The sequence below is a fragment of the Clytia hemisphaerica genome, unplaced genomic scaffold, assembly GCF_902728285.1.
Source record: "Clytia hemisphaerica strain Z4C2 unplaced genomic scaffold, Clytia hemisphaerica genome assembly, whole genome shotgun sequence".
Lineage (NCBI taxonomy): Eukaryota > Metazoa > Cnidaria > Hydrozoa > Leptothecata > Clytiidae > Clytia > Clytia hemisphaerica.
In genome coordinates, this window is record NW_027103962.1 from 2,146,638 (window position 1) to 2,174,380 (window position 27,743).

Sequence of the window (27,743 nt, forward strand, 5' to 3'; positions counted from 1 at the left end):
AACTGGAAACAGCATTATTAAGTCGACATGAAGGATAACAAGTGTATTCAAAACAATATAAGGTCGACATTTAAATTTTACTCAGAAAAAACTGGAAACAGCATTATTAAGTCGACATGAAGGATAACAAGTGTATTCAAAACAATATAAGGTCGACATTTAAATTTTACTCAGAAAAAAACTGGAAACAGCATTATTAAGTCGACATGAAGGATAAGAAGTGTATTCAAAACAATATAAGGTCGACATTTAAATTTTACTCAGAAAAAAACTGGAAACAGCATTAAGTCGACATGAAGGATAAGAAGTGTATTCAAAACAATATAAGGTCGACATTTAAATTTTACTCAGAAAAAGCTGGAAACAGCATTAAGTCGACATGAAGGATAAGAAGTGTATTCAAAACAATATAAGGTCGACATTTAAATTTTACTCAGAAAAAACTGGAAACAGCATTAAGTCGACATGAAGGATAACAAGTGTATTCAAAACAATATAAGGTCGACATTTAAATTTTACTCAGAAAAAAACTGGAAACAGCATTAAGTCGACATGAAGGATAAGAAGTGTATTCAAAACAATATAAGGTCGACATTTAAATTTTACTCAGAAAAAACTGGAAACAGCATTAAGTCGACACGAAGGATAAGAAATGTTGCCCGAAGGTGTGGAATTGAGAGAATGTGTGAACTATGTTGACATCTGAGGAAAAAATTTCTCGTATGGACAAACTTATCAATCGCAGGATACAGACAATATGTAAGTTACCGACCCATTTTGACGTCAAATAAAATTGAGTAAAGACGCTTAGACGGGTTAGAATGAAAATGTCCCGGGTTGAAAATTTTCGAAAAGGCGGCTACTACAACAGAATTAGGGCAAAAGAGGGAACTTTCAATCAAAAAAAATTCTCCCGAAAATCAATGAGCGTGCGGGAGGGGGGGGGGTTGGAATAAGGCACCCGAGCGTACGTTTAAAAATACATTCAACAACACAAGGCAAATGAAAATTCTTAGGTTAAGTGCAGGAAAGGCGGTACATAGTGATGTAAGAGAAATAGGAGAAACCCGTTTTCTTTCGTCAGAAGATTTCCTAAATAAAAATAACTTTGCAGTAAGTTTACTAGAATGATTTCGGTCAAAAATATAGAAATTGTTCTGAAAGGTATCAAAAATAAAGAAAAATGAATAATCTAGTAACTATTAAAGTAAGTTAATTCCGAACAACGTCGATTGAAAATAGCGTTTACAGCCAGAAAAAAAAAAACTTAACTAAAACAACAAAGGGTACCTTAATCGTACTAATTTTCGCACATTTTGGCTAATTCGCAAAAATTCCTTTCCAAACAAAAATTTTGTCTGCCGACCCTTTGCATTTCTATACTCTCGGGTACCTAATACCTTAAAGGAAGAAATTTTTGGGGGAATTTAATTTGGCGGAAAGCTGGATAGATTAAATTCGACGCCAAATCCACCAATTTTTTTTTCTGTCAAAATTTCTTCCTTTAAGGTAGCCGGGGGATTTGGAATGTGCGGGGGGTTTGGAAAAATCTCAAAACTTAAACAGGGGGATTGGAATAAAAATGTCCTGGGTGAAAAAATTTCGAAAAGGAGGCTAGTAAAGCAGAAAGGGCAAAAGAGGAACTTTCAAAAATTTTTAGAATAAAAATGCCCTGGGTGGAAAATTTTTGAAAAATTAATTAGTGCACCCCCCCCCGGCTATTAGGTACCCAAGAGGTAGAAGGCAGAAAGTCGGCCGTTTGACTCAGACCTTAAAGTTCGCTTAAAATTTTCAAGGAATCGCTAGTCTTCCCCGAAAAATTTGTTCATTCATTATTATGGCCAATAAAGTTACCCTATAAAACTTTTACATCAGGGAACAGCAACTCTTTTTCGTTAAGGTTAAGTAACCAATGTTTATGATACCCATGATGGCAGTTTCTTTAAACAAATAAAACATCTTTAATTTCCAACTTTCAAATTCTTGATTATCATAATCGACGATGCGATTTTTTTCGCACATTGGTAGAAAGTATCCTCGATGGTCGGAAGTATCTCATCTCGACGGTCGGAATTAGCATCGGCAGTCGGAAGTCGGATCTTAAACTTAGAAAATCTAATTTCGATGGTCAGAAGTATCTTCTCTCGACGGTCGGAAGTTAAAACGTATTATTGCAGAATCAGCCAAATCTTGCTTTCAACGGCAGACAAAACGACGGCTTTATTCATTTGCAAGTAATTTTACTCTACGTCGAATGCAGCATCTGTCAATGAGAAAATGTAGACAAAGAACAAAGAAGGTTCAAAGCAAGAATTTATTATTTTCTAGAAACAAATAAAGAAACTCTAAGAACACTTACTCCTCGTACTCCAAGTCAAAGGTAGCCCTTAATCGAATTTTTAAGTTCTAATTCGAACGTAAATATTTTTTGGAAAAAAATGCCAAAGGAGGGGGGGATTAGGTGCACGTGTGAAAATCTCTAGGTAATCTCAATTTTGAGTAAAAACACATGAAATTGCGGGGCCTCCCAGGCTACCAAAATTTTTTCAATTGGGGCAAAGAAAATTTTTCAAACTCTAGGTGGGGGATTTAAAATGGGGGGGGGGGGTGGGACCAGAATTTTTTAAATCTCAAGGGGGGAGGGGCAACCAACCCACAATGACACTATTGAGAGCTTCTTGATTTTGACGGTGACTTTCAATTTGATCGAAAAATTGACCTTTTTTGCCAAAATATGTTGAGCTAGGTTAAGAATTCGGCTATACTCGCTTAAAAGTCTTCTATATACTTTTTCGAAAGCTTTCGAATGGCATATATGATATGTCATGAAAATCAATTTTGAAATTCGAAAAAAAATTGGCCTTGGGATTTTGCCTGGGGAAAATAGAAATTGCCCCTTAAAAGGGTGTTCCACCAGTGGGATTTTGGGGAAATTTTTCCTGAGGCATAATCGTTTTTTAAAGGAGGTCGGGTCAAAATTTTAGCCAAATTATATTATTTTCCTGTAAGTTATACTCAACGACCACACTAGAACTGAAAGTCACCAAATTTTGTCCTGACTTACTGAATTCTGTCCACTAGTGGATTGATTTGATGTTTACTACCCCTCTGCCAAACCAGTCTGACTACCTTCTAGATCAGGAGATTTAAAGTCTGACCTGACAAATTTGCTAAAAACTCAGAAAAAAAGTGCCGAGCAAAGGGTGACGGTGGTAATAAATGGAAGGTCGTCCATATAGTACTTACGCAATACGCTTTTGCTCTCCCCCCTTCACTGCGTACGTACTATATGGATGGCCCCAAGCCAAGGCTAGTTTAAAAAAGAAATGTATACTAAACATGTACGGATGTACGGATGAACAGACCTCGCGAGTAAGGCTAGCTGTTATGATCACCATACCTCCGACCACGATCGCCATACATACGACCATCGTAAACTATGTTTTCTAAGTTCGAGATGCTTCCGACTGGCGATGCTACTTCCGACCTTCGAGATGAATACTTCCGACCATCGAGGATACTTCCCACCATGTACAAAAATAAATTCGCATCGGCGATAGGAGTTTTAGATGAGGAAGCCTGTAAACAAATAAAAAATTACCCAATGATAAAATTTCTCAACCAGATTTTTCAAGTTATCAATTGTAACAAAATGATCTGAATTGAATCTGCTCTAGGGTATTGGTAGGGTATTGGGATGATTTAAAATGGATGCTACTTCATTGGGTTGATTTCTGGATGCTACTTCAAGGTACTTTTTGGATGGAAACCCTCGCATGGTGCCTCTCCCCTTAGAGAAGGGGGGACAAATGGAAATTTTTGAAAAATAAGGAGGGAATGTCCTATGGGGAATAATACGTAAAAGTCTCTGGAAGGGGGGGGGGATTTTCAGATTTACGTTAATCAAGGCTGCCTAGAAACGTTTGAACCATAGATTTCTAATCATTTCAATAATAGCTCTTCAGGGTCTAAATTTTACCAAAGATTCTTTGCTTTTAGAGGATCTGTGAGTCCTAAATTAGAAAAATTTTCAGGCCGAACCACTCATTGATTTACTTGGCGCTTAAGGGACGAGTTAAAATTTAAACTGATGGGGTCTTATCAGGCATGACTCTACCCCAAGGGAAGAAAAGCTCACATGGGGGGACAAGAAATTCTTAGGGGAAGTTGAGACTCTGAGGACACTATACCCTGAAATATAGCAACTTTAGGAGGCCAGAGACGATATCGGCTTCATATGAAAACTCATATTGGACCCCCAAAAATTGTCCACAATGCTTTGCACGGAAAAAAGTTCGCGGTAAAATTTTCTTCGCATTGTGGGGAATTCTCGGGGGTCAAATCTGAGTTTTCATATGAAGCTGATATCGTCTATTTAGAGCAAAATGAGAGATTGTCCTTAGTGACCTAGATTTCTTTCCAAAAAAAGAATAGACGGGGTGATCCTAATAAGGTCTTACGGGGTTGAAAAAAATCAAGAATTAACAAAAGTTTCCCCCCAGGACATTCTTATTTCAACCCCCCCCCTCTTCTCATTGATTTTTGGGAATTTTTTTTGAAAGTTCCCTCTTTTGCCTATTTCTGCTGTATTGGCCTCCTTTTCGAAAATTTTCCACCCAAGACATTTTTATTTCAACCCCAAACGCTTATTCAATAAGAACGACTTCGTTCAAACAACAGTATAGTTGGAGGTAACGTTAGGTTTGCTTGTTAGTTTTATGTCCTGACCACTCGATCCAGTCCGCGCTTGGAAATAAAACAAAAATGCAGTTCAAGAGATTTTTATTTCTTTTTTTGAACAATACCGTTTTCAAATATTTTGTTTTGTTGTTTGACTATGAAAGTCTTACATCTAAAAAAGCTAATTTAATCGGATTAACTTTCGAGAGATGAGTCCTGAGGCGCAGTAGTGTAGTGGTCCTCGTTCTTGACTTCCGTGCTGGAGGTCAGGGTTCGATTCCCACTCGGTGCTGCGATTCACTTGGGAAGTGAATGTACCTTGGCCCGGGTCACCTCATACCATGTGAGGGTAATAGGGTACCATCACTCTGATACAAGAGTATGGGGAGATATGCTGGACATTAATGTGGTGTGGTGTTCAGTACCTGCGAGAACGTAAGGTTCTCCCGTACTGTTCGAACATCATCATCGATACAGCGCGTCTATGTGTCTGGTAAGCGCTGTGATTTCCTATCTAGGGATGAGAAACTAGATCCAGGGATAGGGCCCGGTCCGATGATATCGGAGGGTCAGCTCCTCCCTCCCTTTCACTTTCGCGAATTTTCGCCCTTTTCGTAAAATTGAAACTCGCTAAATCGTTTGGTATCGCTAAGTTATAAAAAACACTTTATCTTTTTATTCATACCCAACATACAATTCTTGATAGACCCCCTTCTAGTGACCCCCCTCACCCTCAGAGCGTATACGTAGTTTTTGAATGGTCCCTATGACAGTTGTGCTTTCAGGAAGAAGCTTGCGTATCATTTTTTTTAACAATAGAAACACCTTGATTGCCCTTTGACTTTTCATGTTTCCAGATTCTATAAAAAAATCCTTGCAATCCACTGAACGTCAAAGAATCAAAACATACCTATTTTTCAAGTCCCATCGCTTTAGCTCGTTTTGCAGCACGTGACTTTACTGCTGATCTCGCATTATTGATACGTATCTTTACCTTCCCAAACAGACGTTCATCCTCACCGTTGCTTTTCATAAATTCTTTCATTTCTTCAACACCTAAAATGGTATCAAATGAAGAGTAAAGGGTAAGTGAAGGGTAAAATGCTCCGAGGCAAATAAATTCTTGAAAAAGGGTTAATTTGACTCATGCACAACGATGTGGGGAAAACAAAATGTCAACGGATAAGTGCTTGAAGTATATATTTGAAGTCTATGAAAGAATTTTTCTCTGGAAGAGCCCATTAAGCTAACAAAGCTTTCGGGTGTATAGCAAAACATTTTTTTCGCTTACTTGGCATTTTTTTCTTTTCTTTTCTTTCCACATATCCTTGGAAAGATTTATCAAAGGCTTCTATTAATCTCTCGCTCCATTTGAACGATCGATTGGCTATAAAAGAAGAAATTTGACGACTTAAAATTTAGCTTTCCACTACCGAATTGATCTAAGATTAAAGTTTTCTGTGTTAACATTTAGGACAAAAGCATACCAGGAATATGAATGAATTTTCAAAAGACAACTTTTCTATAGGGTTAGGTAATCAAAATGACCACTGGAACCAGTCAATGAGTTTTAATTCAATAATTTTCTATAATCGTCCGGGAGCCAAACCTGAAAATGGCATTTTGCTTAACCCAAGATTCTACAGGGTAAACTATACATTTTGGAATCCTCAACTATCATAGTTTAAGAAATGGTTGGTCCCCAACCCTAATTCCTGGTAAATTTTTCATTCTGTGCCCGAGTTTAGGGGGTACTTTTTACCCTTTGTAAGGATTTGTTAAGGAAAATATCTTTCCATGTATGATATAATTTTTGCTTTGAAACTTTGCCAAAAGTTTCAAGATAGATTGGTGATCATCATTGGCAAAAAGGTTTTCCGAAAAATTATTTTTGGGGGTTTACCTGGGGGAAAATAGGGAAAATTTGGGTATTTTCACTGAATTTTGACTGGGACCAACCAAAACAACTTTTGAAGAGGCACCAAACTTTGTGTTATGATAAAATTTGATGCGATACACCAGAAAAATTTCTTGTCAACTGTATTTAGTATCATTTTCGACGCTCCACGGGGTAAAAATGCCCATTTTTATTGAATTTTCACATAATTTAAGCAATTTTTACTGCTTATCTCGCCTAAAATGTCTTCGAAAAAAGTTTTAACTTGATCTTTGTGTAATATACACTAGAAAATTACAATGTTGACTTGAAACTTTCACATACAGGGTGCAGTTGGAGAAACCAGGGGATAAAATTGCCAATTTTAGACAATTTCTATAGTTTTTATTAATTTTTGGGCCCATTTGACCCATAGAACAGTACTAAGGTGTACAAAGTTTGATTTCTAACTACTGGAAACATTGATATTTTTGGTAGGCAGTAGAAAAAAGCAATTCGTGGTTTTCATTGTCAGTCATTCAGGGATACAGGTGGTAAATCAGCAGGGGGGGGTCCATGTACAAAAAAGTGGCATGTATCATGGGGTGGGTGGGTGTTTTAAAAAAAATTTTGCTGTTTAATACTTGTGTACTAAACATGGGGGTGTCAGGGTCAAATTTCTGATTTGCTGTTTAGTATACGTGTACTATACAGGGGGTGTCAGGGTCAAATTTCGGATTTTCTGCTTAGTATTTGTGTACTAAAAAGCCAAAATCAAATCAAATTGTGATTTATTTTAGATTTTTGTCGAAAATTTTTTGAATTCTCAATTGTTTTTGTCAATTTTTAAGAAAGTTTTTTGAAAATTCTTTTATGGGAAGAATAAAAAACTTGCCCCAAAGTTTCAAGTTTTTTGGCTTAAAATTTTTATTTTATGAAGGGGTGTAGGGGTATATTTGGTAGTTTTCTGGATAGTATATTGTACTATGTACTCTTAGGTGCCAAATAAACGGGGGGGGGGGGGGGGTTCAAATAAATGGGGGGGGGGTTGGAAAATTTCTCAAATTAAATTAACGGGGGGACCTAATTACCGGGGGGGGAGCTGGAAAATGGACCTTTAAAAACCCTAAAAAGGGTCAAAATAGACTAAATTTAGGCTTTTATAGTAAAACAAGGAATTTTCCTTTTTGTAGCTGGGAATTTTTTCAAAAATTAATATACAGGGGGGTCCTAATAAGGTCCGGGGGTTGGAAAAAAATCGAAAAATTAACAAGCGGGGGGGGGGGGGTTTATTTGGCACCTAAGAGTAAGGGGGTGTTGGGAGTTATATTTGGGAGTTTGCTGGATAGTACTGGATAGTATATTGTAAACTATAGGGGGTGTTGGGGTGTTTTTGGGAGTTTGCTGGATAGTATTTTGTACATTTTGTACTATAGGGGTGGGTGGGTGTTTAAAATCGAAATTTGCTACAAAGTACTGATACATGCCGCTGTTTTGTACATGGACCCCCCCCTGAAATCAGGGGAAAATATATATATTTCTAGTTTGCAGTCGCCTGAGTTTAGATGTTTTTCTTGAGAAGTTTCCTCAAAAACCTAAATTTTTAGGATGGAAACCAGCTCTATTGACTTAAATTAACATTCCATCATTTCTTAGTCCTTTTGATAACAGTTGCAAAACATTTTGATGCTTTTAACTGAAGTTATGGCTGCATTGTTAAAGTAACTTAATGTAACTTTGATAGCTTTTGCTCTGAAATTTTTTGTACTCCCAAAAAGGTCCCTACTAGCAGTGTTTTAAGTACAATTATTATCTGGAGTCTTGTACTTGATAAATATTTGCTAGAAGGCGTATAAATTAAAGTGATATGTTGCGGGTTAAAGGGGTACGGCCTGCCTGATGAAGAAAGCCAAATCATCTTCGATGAAAGTAGAACTTGATGTCCTCTATAAGTTCATGCTTTGGAGTGACTTCTCTTTCTTTCCGCTATTTTACTTTCCTTATAACAGTAGATTGCCTCAAAATAAGAAGTTCTACTTAAAAACGGGCAATAGTGACCGTTTCAGGAAGTATAAGCTGACAAAATTACACTAAATCACTGTAACTATGTAGCCATAACTTCAGTTAAAAGCATCAAAATGTTGTGTAGTTGCCTTTAAAAGGACTAAGAAATGATTGAGTGGTATTTAAAGTTTGTCAGAGGTGGTCTCCTTCCTAAAAATTTAAGTTTTTGAGGAAACTTCTCAAGAAAAACATCCAAACTCAGGCGACTGCAAACTAGAAAGTGGTATATTCACCCCCTGATTTGCCAATTGTATCCCTGATGCTAGCTAATAAAAACCACAGATTGCTTTCCTCAATTTGTCTATCAGAAAGTATCAATGTTTCCAGTAATTAGAAATCAAATTTCGTACACCTTAATATTTAAGGGATCCAATGGGCCCAAAAATAAATAAAAACCGATAAAAGTCCACTAAAATGGGCAATTTTACCCCCTGGTTTGTCCAGTTGCACTCTGAATGTGATAGTTTCAAGTCAGAATTGTAATTTCCCAGAGTATATTACACTAAAATCAAATAAAACTGCTTTTGAAAACATTTTAGACAGGCAAGATAAGCAGTGAAAATTGCTCAGATTAGGTAAAATTCAGTAAAAATGGGCATTTTTACCCCTGAAGCATTGAAAATGATACCAAATACAGTTGACAAGAAATTTTTCTGGTATATCGCATCAAATTTTATCATAAATGTGCCTCATTAAAAGTTGTTTTGGTAGGTCCCAGTCTTATAAAGTGTCAAAATTCAGTGAAAATACTCAAATTTTCCCTATACCCCAAAATAATTTTTCTCCAATGATGATCACCAATCTATCTTGAAAATTTTGGCAAAGTTTCAAAGCAATTTGTCAATTCATTAATGAGATAAAGCAAATTATATCATACATGGAAAGATACTTTCCTTAACAAATCCTTACAAAGGGTAAAAAGTACCCCCTAGAAGAAGAGAGATATAGAATAGGATTTGGCTCCTGGACTATAAGCTTACTTTGGACTGGATCATCTTCATCGCTATCACAAGGGTCACTTTCGACTTTAGTCTTCCTTTTCCGTTGTCTTTTTGTACCTGATAAAAAATGACATTGATCAACGTTCTGTCCCTATTCACCACACTACATTACTGAAGTGTGTTCACGATAAATGTGCACCCTTATTTGTTTTCCTTATAGCTTAAATTTAGCACCATTGGAAAAATATCATTGAGTGGAATAATTTGTGATGTAATTGTAAGTTGTTCAGAAAAACTCTAAAAGAAAAGAAAAAATAGTAAAGAAATGAATTTTTGTAGTATTGATCATGAGTTTGGAAAGACTAAAACTTCAATCTTAAAACAATCCTCTAATCCTCAATCTCTAAAATCCTCTAATACAGTAAAGTTGACATCTCCAAAAAAGGCATTTAGAAATTGTCACCTATTTAAATAATTAGCTCATGTTTAATTCATACCTATTTCTTTATGTCCATTCTTTTCATTTTCACTCTTCGAATTGAATGTTGAAAAACTGTCTGAAGGCTTGCCAATTTCAGAAGATGACAGAACAATGTCAGGAGTTGGTACAACGCCAGAAGGTTGGTTAATGTCAGCAGGTTGGTCAATATTTTCAAAAGGATTATGGTTGTTGTCAATAAGGGCCAAAAACTCCCCAGTTCGTGCAAGCTGTTGTTCTGCTTGTGGAATCTGATAAACATATTTGTTCATCTCCTCCGAATGTCCGAAGTGTTCATAAGATAAATTTCTATCTTTCTCCGACATATCAAGGGCACCCATAATAGACGATACTCGATGGCGATTGAGGGTTCCGTTGATTTTTGAATCGATCCCTGCTTTTTTACAGCAAGTTGTAAGTGCTGCCCATCCATCAGTATGTAGAAGGCTGTTTCCCGTGGATGGAAAAGCAAACTTGTTTAGCTTTGATACACCAGCTTCGACACGCACTTTTTCGTCACAGAGGAAAATCATAGCATCGACCGTGTCTGGTGGAAAGAAGACGCATACCTGTTTATCACCTTTTCCTTCTTGATAGGTGATTCTGTTTTTCGTTTTAACCTCTCTTTTGTATTGTTCCCTCACTTTGGGTCGAAGCCATAACCCTTCAAGAGCTTCTTTCCATTGATAGGTAAATAACCTTGCCGGTTCACCTCCTCTGCGCCCATTAAACATGGTTAGTCTGGCACATGTTGCATCTCTGACTTGGACGTACTCGTTGCTTGGGGGATTGAAAATGAAATTTTCTTTTAACATCACATCAAGGAGGTATTTTTTCAGATCCTGAACGATTTCTTCATCTGGCAAATTTTCCGGGCGTCTCGTTGATTTGTTTCGTTTTTGCTTTATTTTGTAAAGTGCTCCATTGAAAAGTTCGTTCTCAACCAAATGAAACACTTTAACAAATTCACAGATCATTATAGAAGAGTTATTATCCCCTTCAATAAGAAAATGTGCTTCCAATGTTTTTGCTGCCAGCTTAATAACATTTTGAATTTGCACTTTCAATCCGGACTTCTGCTCATTGGCTTCAGTTTCAGTAAGAGACTCAATTGCATATCGCAAATGTTTCATATTTGTTCTATCAAACATTGACCTCAAATCTGTTGCTATACCCAAGGATTCGATAAATTTTAAAAGAAGACGACTCAGGAGTCTCATGTGTGAACGTACACGTGTTTCGACTTCTTGCATCTTTTCTGATTTACACTTGTTGCCGTTGAAAATACGAGCACCAACGATTAATATATATTGGTCAGTTTTGGCCAATTTTGATATTTCATCAAGTTTCATTTTATTTATGACATCTTTAAAATCAGCTGGATACTCGGTTACAATCATGTCTTTCACAGGTATCATCGGAATCATCACTTTTCCTCCAGTCTTTCCACACTCAATTTGGTGGCGCGCTTTGAATGATTTAGAATATGTCCCTTTACACTCGGAACAAACTACAATGTCATTGGCAGTTATTATTTTGGCAGAGTCTTTAGATCGTCTTTCTCTCATGTAGCATGGATTGTCTTTCAACATTTCTTTTTGGTTGTATTTGAATATGCCTTCTTTCTTCAAGTTGTCGAAAAGTTTGTTTTGTAATTCCTTCGGCTTTGCTAGAATTTGGATTATTGCTGGTTCGTCTTTGTGCTGTAACTTCAAATGGCGTGATAAAACACTTTGTTTTCTTACGCATCCATAAGGGCAAGGACGCTTCGGCTTTTTCTTCTTTTTCTTTTTTCCATCCTCATCATCTTTCCGTTCAGCAACGGCTCCTTGTTTTTCCGCACCAGCTCCTTGTTTTTCGTCATTTTCCCTTTGTTTTTCGATGTTTCTTTCATGATTTTCGTTGTTTTTGTCTTGAATTTGTCCAATGTCTTGTTCTTCTTCTCGTATTGAAATCTCCTGTTCATCAGCTGACGTGTCAATGATTTCACCTATACTTGATCCTAAGCCGATGGCAGAATCGTTTTTAATCAGCATCTCATCCACAGGTGATGACGCTCTGTATTCATCTTCTTTTTCAAACTGAGCACATAACTCCTAATAATGAAAAAAAAACAACAAAAAATTGAAATTTAGTCTTATACAGGTTATAGTCGTGTTAAAAATGCCAAATGTCAAAGTTTAAGAAAGCATCAATTCCCAAGAAAGAAAACACGTCTAGGACACTCTGCCACACTACGAGTAAAAGGCTTGTGAGTTTAAGCTAGGAGTGCTGCAACATTTGCCGTTTTAATGTTTTACGGGATTTGACTTAATTTGTTGGGTTGCCCTAGTCGTGTTCTTCTTTTCAACGTTTTCATTATGCTGAAGTCTTTTTTAATTTATAACACCACAAGAATTTAGTCTAACAATTAACACACAGGAATAAAGTCTCCCTTAGGGTTATGGACGTGTTCATTTTAATTCTTCCAAAATTTACAAATCTAAAAATTCAAAACTTTGAAATATTGAATATCAGACTTGTCCATTTTAAAATGAGCATAATCAGATTTATCCCCCCTTGGAGTAACGCAATGTCTGATGTCTCCTAAGTTACAACTTTAACTCGTAAATAAGTAACCTTATGTTGAAGGAACAACTGGATGGTCCATCCGGAAACTTTTCTAATTAACATTGAGAAAAAAAGGCATAATGTCACTCTGAAAATGCGCTTTGTGAAGAGTTTTTTTAAGTATTCTCCCCATAGGGTATCCCCTTATGTTTCCAAATGTTAAAAATTTAATCACAAAATTCGACATAAAAAATCACTTTGCCCACCTTCTCTTAAAAGGCAGGGATTATCATGTTTTCATTTTTTATTTTGTGCTTAATTGGTTTTTACAAAAACCTACAAGACAAAAAGTAGAAACATAATCCCAAAGCAATCCAAACCAATTAAAGCAAGTTAAGGAACATTAAAGCAGAACGCAGTTCGAACTTACATTCATTTTAGCAATAGCCCTTTCCAAAGCATCATCTGGGTTAACAACTGCATCTACCTGTAATTCGTCTTCAAAAGCTGAGAAAAAAATGTATAGAATTTGATGAGAAAGGTAAACTTCAGAAGGAGGGTCAAACCTGAAGAGAGGTGCTAATCCTAACCTTATCAACCTTATTTTGCGTTTTCAGGGGTGCATTTTCTCCCTTTTAACCCTCCCCCCCCAATATTGGTTAATCCTTTTTTTTATTTTTCAGTTTTAGTTGTTCATGATATGTAAAATATTATAACTACCGCACAGTTTTCTATCAATAAAAGAAACAACTGTAATGTGCTGTACTATTTATATTCCCTCAATAGGTACAGCAAACTATGAGGTATATTTTTTTACTTATTAAAAACAGTAAACAAAACTGAACAAAAAAGATCATGACGTATTTTGATGTCATACACGTATTCTCTTTACTTGTACAAAATATCCCCTAAAAGTTTTAAGGATCTTGTTTTAAGATAAAGAATATATGATATAAGAAAATTCCTATAATTTTACTTTATCAATACCAAGTCAATATTATGCACAATTTCTAAAAAAGTACCCTATGCTAAAAGGGTTGTCCACCACTTTTGATTTTAAATTAAAAGCTAGTACCATGGTACAAAGGGGTGGTCCCCCTATTTTGAACGTAAATTACAAGTTAGTACCATGGTACAAAAAAGAAAAAGTGAGAAAGTACACATTTTGTCCATCACCGCAAACGCACGCCTGTCTGCCCAGCCCCGGTTATTTGGTACCTGAGAATTAAAATCACTTTTCAGATATAGCCAAAACGTTTTAAAACAAGCGATTGATTTTTCTTAAATTTTATTTCCTGTTTCATTTTTCATGTGTTCTATATCTTGCATTCATTTTTACGACAGCATAAATCTCCATGATTATGATTAAATAATACTTCCTCAATGTTAAACACAATAAAAGTAGCTTACGGATAAAGTCAGGATCACCAAACGTTTCTAGGCCATCATGTTCTAATTCCATTCCTTTGTAGTCGATCGTTTTTTTTCGTTTTCTCGAGGATCTTCGAGTATTTCCAGTATCATCTGAAACGTAGAAAAAGCTTAGTGGAGGGATCTGTTCAATTTGTGTTATGCAATGTTCACATTTTGGTGTGTTTTCCGGGGAGAAAAATGACGGTCTCAGTCAAGAATCTTAGCGTCAAAATTTAATGAACATTTTGGCTTTAGAAAAGAGACATGTTATAATACGCATACTACTAAGTAACTGTTTAGGAGGTCCATTCGAGAAAAAATGGACTGACATTGAGCCGAATGGAACGAACGCAGTGAGATTAGATATATATTACAGGTAATGTATAGATGATTTCTGAGTGATTTTTAGCCAGGAACAGCTGTCTTCTCTGGTTTTTGCTCTCTTTGAAGCTTAGTATCCGGAGTTAGGTAGAGAAACCACCTATACTCCCAATACATCTCTAATCTTGTTTTTATTTTTTGGAGCTTTCGAATGGTTTATAACAGGTCACTTTCTCTTTGAAGCTAAAATTTTCATTAATTTTCTCCGAAAAACACCAAAGTGACCAAAGAAAAAGGTTTGGTTTTAAAAAAAACATAAGAAGAGGTTGGAAAATCAACTAACAAAGATATCTCAACAACATAATTTATTATATAGCTGTTAGAAGTTTTAGAGAGGAGGTTTCTTTTAAAATCCTGCTTTAAATGCTCTTCAAAAACCTCCTGGGGATGCTGGATAAGTCTGACAGGAGCTATAATGTGTGTGAAACCTGGTGAAACGGCAAAAATTGGTATTTATGACGGCCATTTGTCTCTGGAAAAACAGAGTACTAAAAATGTCTAGTCATAGGAATGTTGGTAAAAGACGTTTCTTAATTAGGCTAAAGGAACTACTGACTCCCGACTACCTAGAGAAAGATTTTCAAAAATTTGTAACTTTTTAACTCTATAATATCGCTAATTTAAACAGAGTTTTGATACTTACTATCACTCCACACATCAGCCTTGTCCAGTACAAACAATTCATCACTGTCAGCATCACTATTTTCTGTCAGTTCTTGCTTGTGTTTGACCTTTCGAAGTTCTTCTTCATTGGGTAATTTTTCATCCTTCTGTAATTTGTCGTCCTTTGGTGATCCATCGGTCTTCTGTAAATCTTTCTGTTCGACTGGCTTTTCGTTCTTTCGTAATTGTTTGTCTTTCGAGGATTTATCGTCTTTCAGAGATTCTTTGTCTTTTGGTAATTCTTCTTTCGGTGATTCATCGTCTTTATGTACTGGAAAATCATTATAAAACAAGATTGTTTATTACGGCCATCTTTTAGTACAGAGTACTAAAAATGTCTTATCATAGGAATGTTGGTAAAAGACGTTTCTTAATTAGGCGAAAGGAACTATTGTATTGACTCCCGAGTATCATTAGGGAAAGAATTTCAAAAATTTGTAACTTTTTAACTCTAATATCACTAATTTAAACAGAGTTTTGATACTTACTATTACTCCACACATCAGACTTGTCCAGTACAAACATTTCATCACTGTCAGCATCACTTTTTTCTGTCAGTTCTTGCTTGTGTTTGACCTTTCGAAATTCTTCTTCATTGGGTAATTTTTCGTCCTTCTGGAATTTGTTGTCCTTTGGTGATCCATCGGTCTTCTGTAAATCTTTCTGTTCGAGTGGCTTTTCGTTCTTTCGTAATTGTTTGTCTTTCGAGAATTTATCGTCTTTCAGAGATTCTTCGTCTTTTGGTAATTCTTCTTTCGGTGATTCATCGTCCTTATGTACTGGAAAATTGTTATAAAACGAGATTGTTTATTACGGCCATCTTTTAGTACAGAGTACAAAAAACACTCCTAAAACCTTAATTTTAGTAATTTAGATGTGTGATTATGAGTGCTATGCTCAACTTTGAGTTGTAAAACTAATTTTATGGCTTGCAATAAATCGCACTCCTAAGACATTTCAGGTGTGTGGAGGTGTGCGCGTACTATCGCACGCCTCAAATAATACAGCCAGCTAGTCATAGGAATGTTGGTAAAAAACGTTTCTTAATTACGCTAAAGATACTACTGACTCCCAACCAACTACCATTAAAGAATTTCAAAAATTTGTAACTTTTTAACTCTAGTATCAGGGGGGGTCAGTGTACTAGAAGAGGCATGTATGTGTACTACAAGGTATTTTTCAAAACTTGACACCCACCCACCCCTGAAGTACACCATACTACATGAAAAAATCCCAAAACCACCCCATACCCCCCATTTTCTACTCAGGTAGTACCTGGTAAAAAACCAAAACCACCCCATACCCCCCATTTACTACTGGGTACTACCTTGAAAAATCCAGAAAATAGAGAAACTTTTTTCCCGGAAAATCGGAAAATCGGGTAAACATTTTTCCAAAAATCGGGAAATCGGGAAAACTTTTTTTCGGGAAATCGGGAAATTGGGAAAACTTTTTTCCAAAAATCGGAAAAACAGGAAAATTTTTCTTAAAAATCCAAAATGGGTGAGAAATCAAACTTTTCAAAAATTACGTGAGACCATGTAGAAATGCATGAGTCTCACACCTAATGCGTGAGAGTTGGCACCTCTAATGTACGAATGTTGAATGTTTGAATTCAAATGTTCGAATGTTTACATTGACTCATACCTTCATTTCAGTGGGATCTGGTAGGATTTCAATTCATTCCAAGAAGTTTGGAAGAATGATCTTGGACAAACTTGGCTTGATCAATTTATAATAGAACAACTTTACATTTCTATTTTAGCAGATAATTTCTTAACCTTTTTGTTTCCACACTGTTAACATCGATTTTGGACCCAACACCCCTATTTTGACAGGTAGTAATTTAAATCAAAATCGATTTTGGACCCAACACCTGCCAACACCCCTATTTTGGTACACAGGTAGTAAAAATCAAAATAGATTTTGGACCCAACACCCCTATTTTGGTACAAAGGTAGTAACAATCAAAATCGATTTTGGACCCAACACCTGCCAACACCCCTATTTGGGTACACAGGTAGTAAAAATCAAAATCAATTTTGGACCCAACACCCCTATTTTGGTACACAGGTAGTAAAAGTCAAAATCGATTTCGGACCCAACACCCCTATTTTGGTACACAGGTAGTAAAAATCAAAATCGATTTTGGACCCAACACCCCAATTATAGTACACAGGTAGTACATGACAAATTTTTTTCTCAAACACCCACCCACCCCAGGATACATGCCACCTTCTGGTACACTGACCCTCCCCTGCTAGTATCGCTATTTTAAACAGAGCCTCGATACTTACTATTACTCCACACGTCAGACTTGTCCAGTACAAACATTTCATCACTGTCATCATCACTATTTTCAACCAGTTCTTGCTTGTGTTCCACCTTTTGAAATTTTTCTTCATTGGGTAGTTTTTCGTCCTTCTGTAATTTGTCATCCTTTGGTGATCCATCAGTCTTCTGTAAATCCTTCTGTTCAAGTGGCTTTTTGTTTGTTCTTAATTGTTTGTCTTTCAAGGATTTATCGTCTTTCAGGGATTCTTCGTCTTTTGGTAATTCTTCTTTCGGCGACTCCTCGTCATGTTGTAATTTTTCTTCTTTCAAGGATCCTTCGTTTTTCGGTGATTCCTGGCTATGTTGCAATTTTTTGTCTTTTCGAGACTCTCCGCGTTTTGGTGATTCCTTGGCATTTAGTAATTTTTCGTCTCTTTGTGAGTTTCCTTCTTTTGATAATTCTTTCTTCTGTGATTTATCATCATTATGTAATTTTTCGCTTTGCAATGACTCTTGGTCCTTCTGTAATTCCTCACTCTTCTGTACATCTTCCTTCTAAAAAAGAGGGGTAAAATATACTAAAATTAAAACAAGTTTGTTCAAGGATACGAGTGAGCTCAAAAAAGTCTTTAACATTGTAAAAATAGTACGGGTCTGAAATTCGGTGCAACTGGGTTTTAACATTACTTTTTCATCTTTTAATACCAACTTTTTACAAATCTTGACCATTTTTTTGGAAAATAACACCCCCTACTATGTAACTTATACGCACCATTTTAGATACAATTTCTGGTGTGAAAATATCACTCATGTCGTCTCTATCAGATGTCAAGTCTATCAAGTCCTGAAAGGAGAAAGATTCAAAAAATACTATGACGCAATAGTCAAAAATATCAACATGATCAAACAAGATGGTTAAATCTGGCACATATGCTATGCCAATAATGAGAAAACTGGAAAAATTATGAGCAGATCAAAGAATTTCAATATAAAATACTCGCAAAATCTACCGTAGCTGTCCATCAGTTTATAAGAATAAGACATAACTTATCATATTAACAAAACTGAGCTTGTAAACTGAACTTTCCTATAGAAAATGAACGAGTGTTGCAAGCGAAAAAATTTGGAACTAAAGGAGCGTGACTTATCAGTTTTCCAATATATTTTTTTTTTTTTGAGAAGAGCGACTGGAAGACTCCCTTAAGTACAGCCATCGAAATAAGGGATAGAAAGTGCATCGCAATTTTTTGATAGGCATGATTTTGCATCCTAAAATGGATCAATTTTCAATTTTTAGCTTGTAAGTAATCCAAAAACGCATCGCGAATTGCGATACGCTAATTAGATCCCTGAGGTACCCTCTTTTTTCGGCGCCGCCTTCAAAATACACTATGCCACTGCTTTACACTATCAATAGGAAGAATGTTAGTGAGGTAGTGATAGCTTTATCCAGATGGTAAAGATATGTATACTGGTGATCTCTTTTGAGCTATTTATCTTCTGTTTATGAAACAAAGTACTACCTTCTCATCATCGGCGATGATGTCAAAGTGTACACGCCCTTCTTCTTCTGCCTGTGTTTTTAAATGTTGATTCAAAATCATTTGTGATTTGATTTTTGGATACTGATTTTCATCCTAAACGATAATGATTAATTAAAGAAGTTGAAAAAATGCCTTTATTGAAGTAATTCTCTGGAATTAAGGGAGGGGTCTTTAAGGACAAAAATCTAGCTCAAGTCCAATTTCTGCCAACTAAAAAAATGTGTTATTTTCTTTATACACTTTGCTAAGCATAGCTTTAAGCTGGGAAAATTAATCATCCAAATTTTGTAAAGAAAAAAATGAATTTGAAAAAACTTTTCTAAAATTATTCGATTTTTATGCAAAATTAAATAAAAAAGGCCTCTGCGAAAATTAATCCACGCTAAATCTTCAAATTCTTGTCTCGCAAAAATAAGTCCACACAAAAATCTATCCACTTAAGGTACACTCATTTTGTTTTATAAGCATAACGGTTATAAGCATACTTAAGCTCAAATTTCCAGAAAAATTAAGAATATGCTAAGCATACCTTGAGGCTCAGGCAAAGAAATTTCCATTTCATAATTTCCAAAACTTCGGAAAATAACAGAAGAAATCATATGGTAAACATTCGAAAACAATAGAATGTCTTCATTTCTCTCAAGATTAAAGATAGGGGAAAATGCGCGAATTTTTTTACCATCCCTTCATAATTTTGTTACCAAGCATAGGGTTAAGCATAGTCGAGGCTCAAAATTGAGCTTTACTTAAGCATAGTGAGCTTCAGCCGAAATTTACCGTATGCTTATAAAACAAAATAAGTGTATGTTATATTGAGCCAACTCGTACCTTTTTCCTTGTTTGTGGGAAATTTTCACCATTATGTTCAACCTCAATTTGCTGCATTTCCTACAATTAAAAAAACTCAAGGAGATAATCTAAGAGATGGAAATCCCTCTGAGACATAAGAACTTTGGACACTGTTCGAGACTGTTCTCTGGTACCTAATAGACAGGGGGTTTAGAATATGTAGGAGGGTTAGAAAAATCCCAAAACTTAATGCTTGTTTGGAAATAATCAAAATTTTAGTCAGTAGCCTCAACTGATAGGATTGATGCTGTTATAATCACACCTGTTACTGTTCAAGAGATGATCAGAGATTTAAAATCCCTGAGACATAATAACTTTGAACACTGCTTGAGTCTCTGCTCTCTGGTACCTAATAGACAGGGGGTTATAGGATGCACCAACCCCCTTTGCTTAGGGCCTTATTGGTACCTAGTTCTTACCTGAGTATGATACCAGGGCTGATCGAATTTTCCATAAAAATATTGAATTTCGTCATACATTTCTATGGTTTTTGTAGCAAAAAGGCAAAGGCGGGGCGGTTTATTTTCCATCTCGAAAATCCTCATTTTTGCGTTGGGGAAATCTTTAGAGTCGTTCACTAGTCTTCCCAAACTACCATCATCATGTGATGCATCAAGACTGAAATACAATAATCATGCATAGCATTATTAGATTTAAAACATCTATTATAAAAAAATTAGATTTAACATGAGTATAAATTAAAAGGGGTCAATTAAAAATATTCTTAAAAACCCCACCTGAGAGAATGAAAGTTTGACTTTTTTAATAGAAAATATATATTTTATATTTTATATGCAATTCTTTTACACAATCCTTTTCAAAGAATTGAAAAATGACCCCTAAAATTAAACCAAAAGGTATGGGTTTATTCAATTTGCAAAGATGATTTTCCAAAGTCTAGAAGTATTTATAGATATTCAAGGATACGGTTTTAGCTCATGTTTTATTACAATTTTTCCGGTATAAATTTTTTTCCTCATCTGCATCAGCTCCTTCTGATGAGTTATGTCCCAAAATGTATAAAAATGCAGAAATTGCAAAAATGCAAAAAAAGTCTATTATGTTTTACTCCCTATTGACTGAAGTTATTGTACCAGAAATAAAAAGCAGTCTTAAAAGCAGATCTCCACCGTGGTGTGTCTTTAAAAAAAATCTTATGTTAGAAAAAAGCAGTTACAAGCCAAGAAATCTTTACTTTTGAAATTAGGCCATGGCCATGGCCACCAAACGTTTCACTTTTTTTCAAAATGTCCGTGACCAAGCTTCTAGAACTGATTTTGGTCAATTTGAGGGTGCTGATTCGGAATTTAAATGTTACCAAGCTTGAAAACCTGCAGTTTTTGAGAAATTTGGGATTTTTTGCGTTTTTAGGCAAAATTGTAAGCCCTGAAAATTCATGATTTTAGGGGGGGGGTCTTCAAAATCAAAAAAGACCTATACCACGTGATAGAGCTCTTCAAACTGAGCAAAAAAATGTATTATATCAAAGTCTAAACTTTTCTAGATCAAAAGTTATAGACAATTTTATGGTTAAAAATTGATTGAAAACAGGGAATTTCCCCACAATCTGCATAATTCATGCAAAATTATAGCACTTTTTTATAGCAAAAACCGTACCCTTAAATTATTTTAAAGAAAATAACTTTACAATATTGATTTGTATGTTTTTTATTGTAATTGTTTCATTATCTTAATAATGAACATCCTATTTACTGTGTCCTGGTCTAAAATTTCAAGTGCAAATTAGTTATATCAATAACACAAGAGAGTGCCAACTATTTAACAAACCTGAAGCTTTCAGTTTTCTGTCGATGTAATGTCTTGTCAAGTTTGTTAAGTCAGTGTCAAAGTAATTGTTTGCTGAACACAACCTGGGTGAATTCAAACATAAAAATTTGTTGGAGTGGAAAGTTTCGCAAAAATGTTTCAGGACCGCATGATTGGTGAAGGTTTTAAGCCAATAGTGACTAATTTTCAACTTCTTTCAAGCTATGATCCTAGTATGTCTGTCTGTTTGTCTGTGTCTGTCTGTCTGTGTGTCTACCTTAAGTGGACAAATTTTTGTGTGGATTAATTTTCACAGTTTTTGCGAATTTCTGCCATTTTCGCGAAATCAAGTCATTAAGAAAATTTTGGGAACAGAACCGTGATTTTGTGAAAATAAGTCCACACGAAAACTTTGGGAATAAGTGTAATTAAGAATGTGTTATTGATATATCAGTCAGTACCCCAATTTCCCAAAGCTTATCGATTTTCAACTTTTTCAAAGAAAAAAGCAGGGCTGAACTGACGTTTAGATTTCTCTCAAACTGTTGCCTGTATTCTCACCACTTTGGCCCGTTGTGGGAAAAATCATATAGATAGGTGTCTTGAATTTTTCCTTTTCTTTGAAGCACATCCATTTCATTCTTTTGTCGCAAAATTCCGCGGTACTCTAATATGAAGTCAAACTTCTGAAATTTTCTTTTTGCAAATACTCCCCATCCTAAAACGAAAATAGTTTTCTAAGTCTTTAAACTGCTTTCTAATAATATGCTAACTTCCAGTTTTTTTAACATACTACTAATCTCCAGACAACTCTGCAATTTTAAGCCGTTTTAAAAAGAACTTTCAAAAAATAAATCATTTGTGATCACGATTAGATTAATTAACAAATAATGTCATCATCTACCTTTTGACGTGTTGATAAACTTTTTGTAAACATCTTGCGGATCAACTTTCGCATGAATAAAATGCTCGGCCATAGCCCTTGGAGAGAGTCGCTGAAAAAAATAGTAAATGACTTCAATTAAAGACAAAACACATCCATCAAAATTAAGCATTATACCATATTCAGGGGGTAAGCAGTTAGTACAAGACATTATGCCAGTTGGTACTGTGGTGCAACATTAGAATTTGGTGCTCTATTAACTGCAAAAAAGGGTGATCCCTTGGTAAAAAGTTACAAAATTTTGGTACTATCTGTGTGAAAAATAGAATCTTAAGAGTCTGAAATTTTTAAATAAAAACACTGTATTTTTTACGAAAATCTCTTGAGAATGTTTTTCAAATTATAAAATACCATATTACTGTACTTTAATTTTTTCGATTTCAGGAGGGGCGTTTATTCGAAGGGTGACAAGTTAAATTAATGTTATGTTTTCCGTAACATGCCTGCATCTCAAAAACCCAGCACAATTGGTCAATTTATTGCAGGTCTAGCTGTAAATTGCGTGCTATAGCATACCCCCACGCTGACAAACGCCTAAAATTATTTGTAAATGCTAAAATCTGTGTTATATATAACACATTTTGTTGGTGCACGCAGAAGATACATCATAAAAGACAAATTGAATACAATAACAAACTCCTCAACTCCACAAAAAAGCCCCATAATACTTCAAAAAGTGTAAAACGAAAACAGACTTTATTTGAGCCTGTTGCTTTGTGTTATTTTTAATGATCCTATTTTCTTGCATATACATGATTTGGTGTTTCACAGATACGTAAAACATTACGTAATTTAACATTTTTACAAGTTTTTCCAAGCGAGTGTGCTAGCTAAAAATATCTTTAGCTGATATACAGCTAAAAGCAGTGAATCTCAGGACAATGGATTAGTAGACTATTAAGCATTATCTATAAGAAGCACGATTCGTTAAGCAGAATCAGATAATTAATGCAAATTTTGCATAATTATGCTTATGAAAAATGACGCCATTTAGTGTTGATCCAAAGTTCAGAAACAAAATGGGAAATGTTTTTGGCCTGGAGGAGATTGACAAGATTTAACTTTTGACATAGAGCCACAGATGATCAACATAAATTGAGGTGCGAAAATGTGAGAACTTTTCAAGATATTTGAACACTACTGTTTCATGAAACAAAATAGCAAAACTAGGCCATCTGGATTAAAGGCGTTGGAATAGAGAGCGAATCAACTTTCTTTAATTTCTATGAAAAATTGACCGATCGCATCTATGTTTTAGATTTCTATAAATTGACCCCTGAATTTTGATTTCCGATCCAAATAAACAGCGTCCCACATTTGCTTATTTATGACCGAAAGAAACTACATCCCGTATTTGCCTTTTTCCACTGTTACGCAAAACATAAGATCAATTTAACTTGGCCTAAAAAAGTAAACAGGGATCATAATCTTCAAAAGTATGAAAAAGATACAAAGATAAAAAGGTCCATCCATTTACCTTTGGTCTTTCATTTGGTTGCATTGTCTAAAAAAATGAACATAATGTAATGAATTCAAATTATGACAAGCCAAACATTGTGACCTATATGATTTGATGAACTAATGAATGTGCACACTATAATGTGAAGATTTTTTGTTTAAAGGTGCTGTTTGCTAACACTGAAATATTTTTGTTTACTTCCAGGCCTGTGATTATCAAATGTAAAAACATAATTATTGTTCAATAGCCTTTTTTACCAACTGCTCATTCATTCCATTGTCCTATTTTTTCAAGTACCATGCATTGTACTAAATAACATTTGATTGTATTTTATATGTTGTAGTTTTGTTGATTTAGACTAGACACCACTTTTTATATTAATAAAAGCATTCAGGGTCTAATGTACTGTTTCCTTTTTGTAGATCTTAGTTACCTGTTTCATTGCTAGAGCTATCAAAGCAGGATTCATCAGCAGATATTGTGTCACCTCCACAGACGGCTATATCAATCAAATCAATTATGGTTTGCCTTACAATGGAAAACATATGGAGTGTTAGATATTTCTGCAAAATATTGTATCTTGAAATACTTTTCTCACAGAACTCTTTCAGTGAAAGGACTTGCATCCTTCTACGGTGTATGTCATCTGAAACAAGGCTGCTGTTGTCTTCATTGAGGTTGAATCTAGTTTTCTTGCAGGGTATCTCAAGCCTTTTGTTATCAATGTCACTAATTCTTTTTTTCTCCATTGAACTATTTACTGAAAGATTGTTATCTCATATTTAACAAGCAACATGCTGAATAGACCTCTGATGAAAAATGGAAAAGAAGTCGGATTGTACAACTGTCAATTATTCATTTGAACGACCCTAGACATAACTCACTAGTTTCTTCAATGATTCTATCGAGAGTCTGACAACCTGGATTCAAAATACCATTCCAAAAGCTAATGCTGTTGAGAATTTGAAACATGAGGTCCCAACACTAATAGACCTCTTAACTTGAAATGTCATTTATATATTTGCGACTTACAGCCCACAAAACGACCCAAGCTTTTGAGGCAAAAAGATCACAACATTAGCTGCAGGCAAGCAGATTTTGTATTATTATACTTTTTGAAATATCTATATAAAACATACTGCCTCACACCTAAACATCAAGTGTTTTGCCTCCAGACTTTTTAGCAAATGCAAATGTGCAACCGGCAAAATCGAAACATTGTAAAAGGTCTATTAAAAAACCTCTTCACCTAAAATCAAATATGGAGTCCATTTGTTTCTTACCTCAAAACTTCCATTTTTGCCATCTTTTCCCCAAATGCCACCATCGTGTGAAACAAATGGAAACCGTGTTAAAAATGCAAAAGTCTACCATCTTGCAAACTCTTCGTTACGTCAATAATAGCCGCATAAATTATGTCGGAAATGTAAACAAACAAGAAAACAAAAGTGAAACGCATCGTAATTATGCATTCGAAATTGCCACCACTTACAATTATAACATTTTCCACTGTTGACCCAGAATGTAGAAACAAATGCGAATTTCTTTTGCTTGGAAAAGCTTGGCAAACTTCCACTTTGACAAAAAAGCACAAAATGATCAATGTAAATCGAGGTGGTAAAAATATAAGTAATTTCAACACTTTTGAACACATTTCGATGAAACAAATGGGAAAAATGCGGCATAAGTGGCATAAATGGTGCTGAAACAAATGGACCCATGCATGGTCCCACCACTAAATATAGATCCCCCACCTAAAATTTATTGGATTGCGTTCAACTATGTTTGATTGGTTCGATTGCAATTTTCGTTCAAAGTTGTTCAATTCACACCATCTGGTTTTCTATTTTTTTAGACATTTTCTAAGCTGATCACATTATATTATACCAGATCCGATCAATCGAACTAATCGAACCGATTTTTTAAAAAATGCACCCTGAATATAGGTTTGTTCGCCCGGCAAGAATTATCAAGTGCACTAGCTGCATTATGATCTTTGTTACATATCACGGTTGCAAAAAACAGTTGCATAGCGCTTTTTAACGCAAACAATCTTTGAAAAATTACGGACGGAAAGCTTCTTTGAACTCACACTGGATGATCAAATCGGCAACTTACGATGAATGTACAAAATGCTTTGAAAAATAGTAATAAATAATCCGATAGATTTCTGACTTTCCGACTGAAAAGTGTCGGATTTTTAAGATAGAAAGTGAGTAGGTCGGACAACGCGAACACAACTTATTTGTGATCTACGCCTGATTATGATTCGATTAGTTTGACAACCTAATTTGTTTGACTAGTCTGTACCATTCAAAGTCTGATTTTAAAGGAAAAAATCAACTAAATTTCTGGGCAAGCAAAATATGCGGGCGAGCAAAATATCTGAGACTAGCAGCTTTACAAAGGTCAAAGAAGTTGTGATAAGTTTTGCAAAAGGAGGTGAAGATTTGAATAACTAACTAATCAAACTATTTTTTGCCTAATCAAACTAATCGAACTCAAGTTTTATAAATAATTGTGAGTGTTCGATTAGGTTCGATTAAGTTTGATAGTCGAACTCTCGCTCGATTAGGTTTGATTAGTTCAATTAGAAATCTGTTCGATTAATTTGATTGATCAACGTCTGGATTATACCTACCTTTACTTTACCTAAGAAGGTCTAGCTTGCTCAGCTATTCGATAACCCAAAAAATTTAAAATAACATGAAAATGACATGTTTCAATTTAACTACATGGAGGATCACACTATGAGATGAGAAATTCATTGCCTCTTACAGTCTGGGAAATCCTCTCAATTGCACGCTTATGTTCCGAGGCCGTAAGCACGCAATTGCACGGTTATCAAAATGGCAGAATTTTTATACACGCTTATCGAAATTGTTCTGAAACGGGCAGTAAGCGTTAAGCAAGGTTGACGGGTGACGGCTTTTGCGGTAAGCGTGCAATTGCACGCTTTAAAATTTCTTATATTTTTGACACGCAATTCCTTCCGAAAAGCTCTGTTGAATTTCAAAAGCCTAGGGCAGTATTACTCAAATTTTATCATAGAAGAAGATTCCGTAAAAATGGATTGCCCGTTAAACCATCATGCCTTCGCCCGAATTAGAGAATTCTGAACCCCTTGAAATCCCTAAGCAATTTCAACAGGGGCAGGAGCAGGCGTAAATTATAACCATGCAATTAATTGCGCGCTTACGCCCTCAGAACATAAACGTGCAATTGAGAGGATTTCCCAGACTGTCTTACCAAATATATTTCACAATCCCATCCTTTCAAGAAATCTCATTGTTCTGGTTAATTCCCTTTTATTTTGTCTGAACATGGCCTGAATGAAGATGACATTGATATTGGGAAATCTAATTTTCAGAAGCTCTATGGCATATGTATCTTGCTCAGAAAGCCATGTAGCTTGAAGTTGTGGATGTGGATTAGGATGTGGTACTATGAAACAATTGATACAGTGTGCTTCGGTTGGTGTGATTGATGCTTCTGTTGGTTCGATTGATGTTGCTGTGTTAGCATAAGCCATTGGTGTTCATGTTATAGAATGAAAATTGTCATGACATACAAACCACCTTTCAGAGTAAAATTAAGGTCCGCGAATTGCAGTGACAAGGTGTTGTCCTAGAGCACACTTTTAAGGCATTGAACAATAAATACGATTTTACTTATAAGCTCTAGATTTCACTTACTTTTGGCTGCTTTGGTCGACATATTCTTTCTTTTTTCCGCCGCATGACTGCTTCACTTCACGCCAACACATTCAGCACTTTAGGTCGACGACGCATCCAATGATTAAAAACATGTGCGGGGGACAGGGATCAAAGTTCAACCGCAAAGACTTCTGGGAAGGCAAAG

General features: G+C 35.5%; 2 protein-coding genes and 1 long non-coding RNA gene across 3 annotated transcripts; all 3 read right to left on the reverse strand.

Annotated features, from left to right (window-relative positions):
• Window positions 1–2,750: 2,750 nt before the first annotated feature.
• LOC136810276 (uncharacterized) lies at window positions 2,751–17,859 on the reverse strand. The gene is made up of 10 exons (XM_067066845.1): window positions 17,344–17,859; window positions 15,535–15,825; window positions 15,027–15,317; window positions 14,000–14,113; window positions 13,020–13,096; window positions 10,059–12,135; window positions 9,601–9,678; window positions 5,972–6,067; window positions 5,591–5,736; window positions 2,751–3,579 (listed from the first exon to the last, which is right to left on the reverse strand). The coding sequence occupies exons 1-9, from the start codon at window positions 17,378–17,380 to the stop codon at window positions 5,591–5,593; spliced, it is 3,207 nt and encodes a 1,068-aa protein (XP_066922946.1). The 5' UTR covers window positions 17,381–17,859; the 3' UTR covers window positions 2,751–3,579.
• Window positions 17,860–17,862: 3 nt separating this feature from the next.
• On the reverse strand, window positions 17,863–18,953 carry LOC136810277 (uncharacterized). Its single transcript, XR_010847084.1, has 3 exons — window positions 18,844–18,953; window positions 18,093–18,164; window positions 17,863–17,875 (listed from the first exon to the last, which is right to left on the reverse strand). It is a non-coding gene; the product is annotated as an uncharacterized lncRNA (long non-coding RNA).
• Window positions 18,954–19,671: 718 nt separating this feature from the next.
• Window positions 19,672–27,634, reverse strand: LOC136810345 (histone-lysine N-methyltransferase set-1-like). Its single transcript, XM_067066901.1, has 6 exons — window positions 27,578–27,634; window positions 23,901–23,927; window positions 22,385–22,475; window positions 22,042–22,198; window positions 20,133–20,331; window positions 19,672–19,752 (listed from the first exon to the last, which is right to left on the reverse strand). Exons 1-6 carry the CDS (start codon window positions 27,620–27,622, stop codon window positions 19,672–19,674), a joined length of 600 nt encoding a protein of 199 aa, XP_066923002.1. The 5' UTR covers window positions 27,623–27,634.
• Between the last annotated feature and the right edge of the window lie 109 nt (window positions 27,635–27,743).